The following is a 10,928-nucleotide window of genomic DNA, read 5'->3' on the forward strand; positions in this document are numbered from 1 at the left end:
AGTAGTAGTCTCCCTCTTAATGCCAGCGTCTCTACAATAATTATTGAACTCATTTGATTTATATTCGGTTCCATTATCGCTCCTCAATATTTTAATCTTCTTCGCGGTTTGATTTTCCACCAAAGCTTTGAAAGAACGAAACCATGAGAATACCTCGTCCTTCTTCTTCAAGAAATATATCCAAGTCTTGTGAGATAAATCATCCATAAAGATAACATAATATATATATCCTCCGAATGAGTTCATGGGCATCATACTAGATAGATCAGAATGAACCAATTGCAATATGTCGGTAGTCTCGCTACCACTTGAGGGGAATGGTCCCCTTGTATGCTTTCCTTCGGCACACCCCTGCCAAACTCCTTCATGTTCTACTTTAAATTCAGGCATACCTGTCACCATCTTCCTCACATTGGGTAGAGCATTATAATGTAGACGAGAAAACCTCCAGTGCCATAATTCGGATTGAAGTGATGTGTCACAAGACATAGCTCCCAATGGACTTCCTCCAACTTGATATAGGCTATCAACCCTGAATCCAAGTGTAAATGCATCTTTGAAATTTTTATTCCACATATGTACCTTTCCATCGATGAATGCCACTTTGAATCCTTTGTCCTTCGTTGCCGAGATAGATACCAGGTTCTTCTTTAAATGGGTTACATATAGTACTTCTTGTAATGAATGGTGTTACCTTGATTCAATTGAAGAGTAACATTCCCAACTCCCTTCACGGGATACGTGTCATTGCCTCCAAGGATAAATCCAAATTTTTATATTTTTCAATCAGATTTGAAAGAGCTTCCTTATACCTAGTGAAGTGCCTTGAGGCACCACTATCAATCAACCAATTTCCCAAAGTGTCCGAAGGAGATGTAGTATAGAGGGTAGATATAAGATAAAATTCTTTTTGCTTGTTATCAACAACATTAGATTCATCATACCTGGTGTTTCTTGATCTCCTGAGTGGGCGACCATTTCCTTGGTGAGGAGCGTGAGCAATCCTTTTTCCTCTATTGTTGAATCTGCCATTCCTTTGATTGTTGTTGCCCTTGAAATTGTTGTTGTTGCGTTTGTCATCATCATGAGGTGTATCCCTTCTATTAGGACACTCCCTAGTATAGATGCCAAACTTGTTTTAAATGAAGCATCTTTCCTTCCTTCCATTTTTGAAACCCGACCTTCCATGACATTCCTTCTTTTGACCCGCATTGTTCTTCTTTTTAGCATGAGCAGAGAATGTAGTAGGATCATTCCTATTTGAAGGCATATCTTCTTGAGAACATCTAGTTAGCAATTCTTCAAAATCTGGAATCTTGTCGTTGTTAAGAATAGTGGTTTTGAACACGTGCCATTCACGAGGGAGACCTCCAAGGGCAATGATAGTAAGCTCCCTATCCGCAATAGATTCTCCAATCGAAAGATGATCATTTTTGATCTCGGTAATCCTCATGAAGTAGGATTGAATGTCTTCACTTTTTCCCTTCTTTATATCCTTCATCTTGTTTTTGAGAAAGAGAACTTGGTTTGCATTGCTAGATTTGAACATGCCAACCAACTTGTCATATATCTCCTTTGATGTGTTCAAATCAGAGATGTAAGCAACTAAGTGCTTATGAATAGAATCTTTGATGATCTTCTTTGCTTTGACTTCACCTTTCTTGTAATTTGTCTTAGCAGCAACTGATGCATTAGAAGGTGTTTCCGAAATCTTTCCCTTCACATAGTCCATAACGTCTTGCTCTTCTAAAATCATCTCCATGCATGATAATCCGACTTATCATGAAGCTTGTCATCAGATTTGAAGTAGGATGTGGAGGCCATTGAATTTTGTCCTTGATCAAAGGATCTTAGTGATTTCTCTTTTGACTCTTGCTTGGGTTTTGTCTTAACCTCACCTCTGATACCATGTTAATTTTCGATAACAATGGTATGTTCTATGCTCAAGAGAAATTTTACTTAGATTTTTTTATTAGCCCAATATCAATATCCAGTTTAGCAATCACATCAACATGATAGTAAAATGAAGATAGAACATAAACAATAACAGTAGAAGACAAACCAAGACAAGAGGACACAAGATATGGCACTAGCCAAGGACAAACCCCAATGTGGGGAAACCCTTGATCAATTCATCTTATTATTCTTCAAAAGTTTAGTAGAGAGAAAGAGAGTACAATATACAATATTCACTTGCCCAATCAAAGTGAAATCTGACTAGTCAAACAACAGTAACAGAAAGCCCTAACTAGAAAGTCAACGCTGCTCAACAGGGCAGATTTTGACCCCCAAAAAAGTTGTCGAACTCGGTCGGCTTGGCCTCCAACAACTAGTCAAATCAGCCCAAAAACAGTCCGAAAATATCTAGTCAAATCTGGTCAACGAAAGTCAACACTGCAGCAAACACTTCTGTGGTCAACGCTGGTCAAACAACCTCGATTTCTGTGCCCAGAAATGCAGCCTACCCAAACAGAGATCTCCCTTACCAAAAAGCAGTCAAAACAGGTCAACGCTCGTCAAAATAGCCTTCTTGCAACTCCGGTCAATGCTGGTCAATGCAGGGACAGAAACCCTTCTTTCTTTGCACGCGCGGAGAGCTGCCTCAGAAATCCGTACCCAATCAATGAAGGAGAGAGGGCTATGTGAGTGAGTGAAGTGTCTAAATGAGGAGGAGGCACCTTGTATTTATATCCAAACGTTGAGGATGAATAGATGTGACTGTTGGGCTTTTGAGCCTACATTACTTCGCTGGCCGACCTTGACAATTTGTCTATAAACAAAATAAATTCATAATTCCATTTGTACATGTCAGAATGAGATGATCTTTAGATCAATCCTACACCTCTCGGAGAGAGGAATCCAATAAAAATATCTGCTGGTTCAGATGAGCCGTCCAAGGTGAAGTTTGGCCCTAGTTGCCAAATTTAACACCTTTTCATCTAGGCAAGGTTCACAATCTATCAAAAAGTGAATAGTGATAAGCAGCCAAGAGGTCATCCCCTTGAATTTCTGTAGCAGCAAGTATCCTTCCTGTAGGGAAAGTGCTTCCTTTGAAAGAGTGTTGGCTTTTGTGTTGAATTCCCTGTATATCTTGGTAAAAGAAATGAAATGAAAATGTTGCTTTACCACCAGAACTCTAAGTAAGATAGGTCCCAGAGTGAAATATGATAGGTGACTCTTTCCATTAGCCAATCCATAAGTAGTTTAGGGTCTCCCAACACTTGAAGCTTCTTTATTCCTTTATCTGCAGCTATTTTCAGGGGCAACCACCAGGCATACACTTCAGTGCTGTTATTTATACTGGTACAAGCTCCATATTTTAATGAAAAATAATGCAGGGAGGAAACATCCAAAATCACACCCGCCCCACACTTCCCTGGTGGTTCCTTGACAGGCCCTATCAAAGAATTGCCAGACAAATTAAGTATCAATCTCAGGATGCTTTTATTGATCTTGGGATTTTCTGTGAAGGAGCCTTCCATCTCTCTATGCATGACAGCCTAATTGAATGAGCTACCTGCCGAATAGATAGAGGAAGGTCCTGAAACATCACTTTTGAAACTCCAATTAAACATCATTTTAAACCTCATCTTTTCTGTCAATAATTCTTACTGTTTAACTCTGCTTGAAATATTTTCAGCCTGTGTGCTTTGGGCGAAGGCTTCATTCATCATCATTTTTATTATTGACTAATTCTACTTAATAGAATTCCGCTAATATTAGAACTTAAATTTGTTTGCATCTTGCTCATAGTCTCAATAAGTCAAAATTTTTTGGTACAGTAAGTTTTTAATGGGTACAACTACAGTCTACAGCGTTTATTATCAAAATCATAATTCTTTGACAGGCCTTATGAAAGAATCGCTAGACAAATTAAGTATCAATCTCAGGATGCTTTATTGATCTTGGAGATTTCTGTGAAGGAGCCTTCCATCTCTCTATGTATGACCAGCCTAATTGAATGAGCTACCTGCCGAATAGATAGAGTAAGGTCCTGAAACATCACTTTTGAAACTCCAATTAAACATCATTTTTAAACCTCATCTTTTCTGTCAATAATTCTTACTGTTTAACTAGCTTGAAATATTTTCACTGTTCAGCCCGTGTGCTTTGGCTGAAGGCTTCATTCATCATCATTTTTATTATTGACTAATTCTAATTAATAGAATTCCGCTAATATTATAACTTAAAATTTGTTTGCATCTTGCTCATAGTCTCAATTAATCAAAATTTATTAGTATAGTAATTTTTTAATGGGTAGAACTTCAGTCTACAGCGTTTATTTTCAAAATCATCGTGACTCCACTCGTTTTTGATGCTTGAAATTTATTTGGATGGTGATACAACGGCTATGCTGTTCACCAATGGGTCTTCTTATAAAAAAAACTAAGATCATTCAGTGCAAGTTTATGTCATAGTACATTCCTATATTTACTTTGGATTAAGCACCTATGCATGAGAAACATATCATAACCATGGATCCATGGTATTTGGGAGAAACCACTTGACATATACCCTCAAGACCAAGTGAGATCAACATCATTAGGTAAAGAATTCATAAAAGTATCATAGTGGAGCATATTTAATACTAGGGCACCAAAATACTTCACATAAGCCTTACCTTCAAATGTCTTTCTAGCTGATGTTGTGTAGGCAATTTACGACACATATGTTTGGGATGGCTATTTGTTAAAATTGGCAACTAGGGCCAACTTCCACCTTAGGACAGCTCATATGATGGAGATGATTATTGCATTGGATTCCTTTTTCAGAGAGGTACAATTTTGATATAAAGATCATCTCATTCTGACAGGCAGAAATGGAATTTTGAATTTATTCTTCTTATGGACAAATTGTCAAGGCTGGCCTCTGTCAAATGTAGACTCATGAAGCCCAATGGATAGGTCTCCTCAACCTCAATGAATTGTGTAAATAGGAGTGACCCTTCTCTCATTTGGACAATCTTCATCTGATCACATCATCTTCTCTCTCCTCTCTTAATTTGTTTGTACACTTGGAAGCTCTCTTTCTCTTTGCACGTGTGGAAGGCAAGCTGATTTCAGGAGGCCGGAATTTCTGTGATTAGGGCAGTGTTGCCCAACATTGACTTGGGTGCTTTGACTGCAGTGTTGACTTGTGTTTTGGGCCAGAACTTCGATCTTTTTAGGCTGCATTCTTCGGCACACAAATTGAGGTAAATGGGGACAGTTTGACCACATTGACTGCAGCGTTGACTTTCTGGTTTGAACACAGAAATTACAGCAAGGACTGTTTGGGTTGACCAAGCTGTTTTGGGTTGACTTTGACCCTCTTTGGAGGCCATACTATTCTGAAGTTGACCAAGTTGATTAGACGCTGATTTGGGGCAGCTTTTACCACTGTTGACTTTCTGGTTAGGGCTGCATTGACTGCTGATTTGGCAGATCTATTTTGTGCTTGTATCTATGATATTTTCTCTTTCTCTCTGCCGAACTATTGGCGAATAATAAGATGATTTGATCAAAGGGTTCCCCACATTGGGGTTTGTCCCTGACATCCACCACATCTTGCGTCATCTTGTCTTGGCTTGTCTTGTGCATATGATTTTATGTTCTATCTGCATTTACTGTCAATGTTTATATGTTAATATGATTGCTACTGGATATAATTGGAAATTGTCATTGGGCTGCTAAAGGAACTTTGAAGTAAATTGTGCTTAAGCATAGGACATACCATTGTTATCTAAAAGTAACACTATTCAATTAGCCCTATTAGGTGCTTCCAACCCTATGAGGAAAGACAATTCCGAGGTGCATCTGATATGGACATGGGATGGGACAGACTTCAAGGAAGATGCCATTGCCCAGGAACCAACTGAAGGAGGTCCAACATCTTGAGTGTAATGATGAGAAGGGGGAGAAATCGTGGGGCCCTGAGTTACCCCTTTCCTCGGCCTATTTTTACCACTTCTTTGGTGCACCTTTTATTCTAATGATTTTTTTTTTGTTTTAACCTGCATAGTTTGGGTCAACAACTTGCTTAATGCCTTTCAATAACCCTCAAGGATGTAACGGTTTATTGCACATTGGGTTGGGACATTCATAAGTTCCTTTTATTTACATAGAGCATGATATGCTAGGAACCAAGTGAGGGCTAATGAGGGATGTAGAGCTTAGGCTAGGCTATTATTTGTCCCAACCATCTTTTGCATTTTACATTTTCTCTTATTTGTGGCTATATATTCTTTTATCATTCTTTCAGCTGCATCAACCTTGTAAGGGAAAAGTTTCTGGGCCCTTGCTCAAAGATGAGAATAGGGGGTGCCAGCACCAGTTACATATGGCAATCAGCCCAAAGCATGGAGGTGGATATAGGGGACTGAGGGAATGTGATACGTATGGATTACCTTGGACACGCTATATCTATCAGTGCTTCCTATTTGTGCCCCTCCTAAACAGTCAAAGAAAATGCTTCAGGGAAGGTCACACTAGACTGGTAGCAAGGGGTAACCTCTCAAGTGAATTGTGGCAACAAGGATGCAATCAAGAGCAGCCAATCATCTAACTCGACCTGTGATCCATAGTAGAATTCCCATAACATGAAATAAAAGCACATGATTATAGAAATGGTTGGTGTATCTTCAAATAGATGACCCAGTTTCCTTCAAGAAGTATGCTAGATAGAAAAAAGCACTGACCAGATCATGTGTGGAAAGCTGAGGCATAGCTATCTCTGGATCATCATAGAGCTGCTGGCTGGCAAACTGACCATTATAGGAGAATTTTTCTCCTAGGGTCTACCCACTTTGAGTAGGTAACAGGGACCATAAATCCTATTGATTCCTCTTATGGAAAACATATATATCATTTCATCTTTTTTTGTAGTCTATCTAAGATTCTAACCTAAACATCTGACTGGGGTTTCTACAATACAGGAAACACTTCTGGTGTAGGAACAGTGAAAAAGTTTAAAATACCTGGGAAATGTTTGAGAAACAATATCTCCAGAGCTTCCTCACTGGAAATGTTTCCTGGCACATTCCAGTATGAAAATTGCCATTCCTGTACTGTAAATGGAGCTTTTATTTTATTTTTCAGACTGGGAGGTGGAAGGTCTTATAATTTGGAAACTGAAAAAAAACTCATAATCAATAAAGAACACAGTTTTTGGAGAAATCAAAAGTTGACAATTCTTGCACAGGCCGTCTATATGTATTCAAGACATATTAGAGTTGTCCTTGCTTAGACAATTATATATAGTTTTGTTGCTGTGTTTCCTAAAATTTTAGAAGCACATTTTCTTAAACCTATACATGCTTCCCTGTTCTACGTTGTGTTGTATCTAGTTATGTAAACTATCACCCTTGTTAGAGGTCATATGTTCCTTGTGTTTATAGTTTTTCAGATATTTTTCTCTAAATTTATATCATTCAAACGTAATTGCAATGTATCAATCATGTTCGTTTTAGGCACTAAGGAGCATAGTCATCTATGTACTGTGTTTAAAAAATGCAAGTAGAATTGAGAATTGTGAATTAGCCTCTTCTGATTCAGGAGGATAATGATAATAGGTTGGATTATATTCATAATACTAAGCTGAGCGAAAAATTGCTATTATTGTATGTGCCAGATAAAGTGGTTGAAAAACGAATTATGTCGGGCTTTGGAGGAGAAAAGATCTGCAACATTAAGGTTCAATATCATATCTATGTGATCCACAATTGACATCCTTTGAAAGTCATTTTAATGCATGTTTACTTATGGTTGCTTCTTTTCTTGATCTGCTGACCTTTAGTTCAATTCTTTTCTGATATATGTGATAAAAAGTATCCAGAATCTCACAGATGTTTTGCACTTTTCTAAGGGATTCACAGTTATTAAGCAGTACTGGGTAAACTAAAACATATATAATTTTACTGAATGTAAGAATTTATTTAATATGTTTTGAGCAGGAAGGGGTACAATACTACAATATGCTTATGCTACTTCCTTTTAGTTATTTATTCCATGTTGTGAATCAATTCTGTTTCAGTAGCTTGCTTTAGCCTTTAGGGAATTGTATTGTCTGCTGTTTTTGGTCCCAAACAGTTTCAATGGTTGAAACTTGTTTTGTTGTTTTCATGAAGAAGCTTGTAGATATTGAATTAATTAGTATTGATAACTTCCTTGCAATCTTTGCATGCATTGAACTGCAATTTGGACCTTCATTATACATTCATATTCTTTTTCTTGTTTCTGTTTTCCTTCTCCGAAACAGGGGGGCATTATATGATTGTTTCTTGAGTTTTAAGGCCTGATTAATTATATGATGTTGCGGTTTCATTTTTATCAAGCTACATATGAATCCAATGAACATTTTCGTTGTTGAGACATTAATTTTTGACTCTTATTCTCTTCAACTATTCAATTCACTAGCTGATCCATTATTTTTATTGCATTTTATTTCATACCCAATCCTCTATTAAAAACACGTATCGGATTTTTATTTTCCTTAGAACTATAATTCAGAAATGCGCATGCACACTTGTAAAGAAACATGGAAGCTGATTGCATCCCATGAAACTTCTAAGATGAAAGAAAAACAATCACAGCCATTTGGCTCAGATAATATATTAATTGAAAAAACATAAAACATTACACTAATTCATTCTTACAAATTTAACTGGAAGTAACAGGAACACTGGGGAAGAAGGAAATAAGGGGAATGAGTGCATTGCCAGTTCCTTTCCTTAAATTGCAAAAGAACCAAAGGAATCTCCCAAGGAGGAGCTCTCAGGTGAAGTGACCCTAAAAATGATCACTGTTCAATATGGTGCTGAAAAGCCTAATTCAGATCCGTAACAACCTTGTAACAGTTCTGAAAACCTAATTCCAAATCTGAAAAATAGCCTTAAAGTTGTGTTGGATAAGGAAGAAAGAGTCACACTAACTTTGATAGCATAAGACATGTTAAGATCATAAGAGATGCTAGATCTATGGTGATCTCTTTAACAAACCTTAATCCATCAAGAAGAAATTGCAGAAATGTAACAGCTCTTAAGATAGATTGCAAGAAGGTATTTGCATGCAATGACCTCAAGATAATTTAACCATAACCAAGAGGAGGCATCACAAGTTGAGTGAAATAATATATGTGCTCTTAGGAAAAAAACAAATGAATTTGTTTACAAATGAGAGCTTCAGTTGTTATATATACACAACCAAAGTGAGGTGTCCCTTCAAGAAGGGAGGATTTAGGGGGTCTTATGAGCTTAGAAAACAAGGGCACACACCTGAACCTTAAAACACAATAAAATAAAATAAGTTAACTACCGAAATATCAGCTTATCAAGTGCCTCAACTATGCACATAGTGGGCCGGCATGTTGCCACAAGAGAAGATTAACGTGAGAACGTGAGAAACATAAGCCTGATTTTCAGATCTACAATTCACAATATTTGTACAATGAAGTTGCACTTATTATTACAACATAATGCAGATGAAATTACATACAATTAAGTTATTGCAAGCTAGTAAAACATGTCCTATCTACTTGTCACAAGCTAGGGCACTCCGGTGGCATTCAAATCCCCTAGTAGCTAGGGCATTCTGGTTGCATCCAAATCCTAGTAGCTAGGGCAGCCACCATCATTGAAAACTTGTAAGCAACAATCATGGCCTATCAAGGCATCGCACCAAGCTACTTCTAGCTGCTCCAAAGGCTCAACAACAAGCTAGTATCAACATCAAGAAGTCTGCTCGTGTTCTCCTACTCGCATCACACAAGTCTTCTAGGAGTTTCTTGAAGTTTTCATCACACAAACTTGTAGTCTTCTTCACCCTTCTAATGATCATGCCATTTTTTCTTTTTAAATCATGTCTTATTTTTATATCAAGACATGAGCAACTTTTGCTCTAATGTCGACGTTCTATCTCTAGTGCTTACATTACTCAAACTTTAGGGCTTATTGCATCATGAGTACAAAGGCTCCAAGGAAAATCCTAGTGCTAGCAAATCTATCTTCTTGTTCGTCATAGGGTTTACATTGGAGGAACGTTAGGTTTTCATCTTTTGCTTCATGCAAGCATCAAGACCCTTTAGACAATGCTTTTTTTATCAATGGAATATCGAGAGAACGACAATGTAAGCTCCAATTCTTCTTCAATCTAAGCATCACACCAAGCTTCAAGACTCCTCTACTCAAGTGCTCCATGTTCTTTATCTAGGGTTTACAGCACACAAACCCTAGGACTTCTCTTCCTATTGCTAGCATTCATCTTCATGTCTTCTCGATGGTTTACATCACAAATGGTAGGTCTTTCTCCCTACAATACCTTTCCATACAAAGAGAGAATAATGAGTAATGACAAAGACTCTCCTCCTTTTATATAGAATAGGTGAGGGAGGCCAACATAAAACATGGACGAGGTCCATAAAAGTAACGTAGACCTACTTCGATAAGGCAAATCCACATGGGATGCTCTATAATATAGGGATGACAAGTGTCACACAAGGGAATCACCCAACCCCAAAGTGGTGTGTCCTCCAAGCATGATGCCCCTTTAGGCCCAACATGCCTCTTCCAAGATGGTGCACTATCCAACAAGTTGCTAGCCCAACACTCCCTTTGACATGTTGGTTCGTTCCCCAAGTATCTTCATGCAAGGTGCTCCTCCTCCAGTTGTGTGTCACATGTCCTCTTTTTCTCAATGCTTGTTAACACGTGCCAAGGTAATTTCTTGTTCCAGTGATTCTCCACATATTTTTGGGTGCACAACCAACCTCCATGAAATATGTTCTTCAACCAAAGCATCCAGAAGTTAAGTATCCAACCTTGAAGGTGTATGTCACATTCTCCCATGCTTTTAGGGTAGAGTGCCCTCCTCCAAGTGCGTAGCACCTATCCTCCTAGGTAGGTACCTCACTTAATCAAACAATTGACTTTTGCATTGTGTCCACACAATGGGTCG

The 10,928-nt window shown here is 38.0% G+C and overlaps 1 protein-coding gene across 1 annotated transcript in view; it reads left to right on the plus strand.

The window, feature by feature from the left end:
• LOC149216267 (uncharacterized) overlaps window positions 1–10,928 on the plus strand; it is a 181,941-nt gene that overhangs the window by 58,256 nt on the left and 112,757 nt on the right. Inside the window, exon 12 of the mRNA XM_089392761.1 lies at window positions 7,609–7,670. Within this exon, the coding sequence (XP_089248887.1) occupies window positions 7,609–7,670 (62 nt within the window). The remainder of the gene's footprint in view (window positions 1–7,608; window positions 7,671–10,928) is intronic.

This window comes from Pinus tabuliformis, chromosome 1_1 (assembly GCF_031772625.1).
Source record: "Pinus tabuliformis cultivar Carrire ecotype Pingquan chromosome 1_1, CPIR1, whole genome shotgun sequence".
NCBI classification, from domain to species: Eukaryota; Viridiplantae; Streptophyta; class Pinopsida; order Pinales; family Pinaceae; genus Pinus; species Pinus tabuliformis.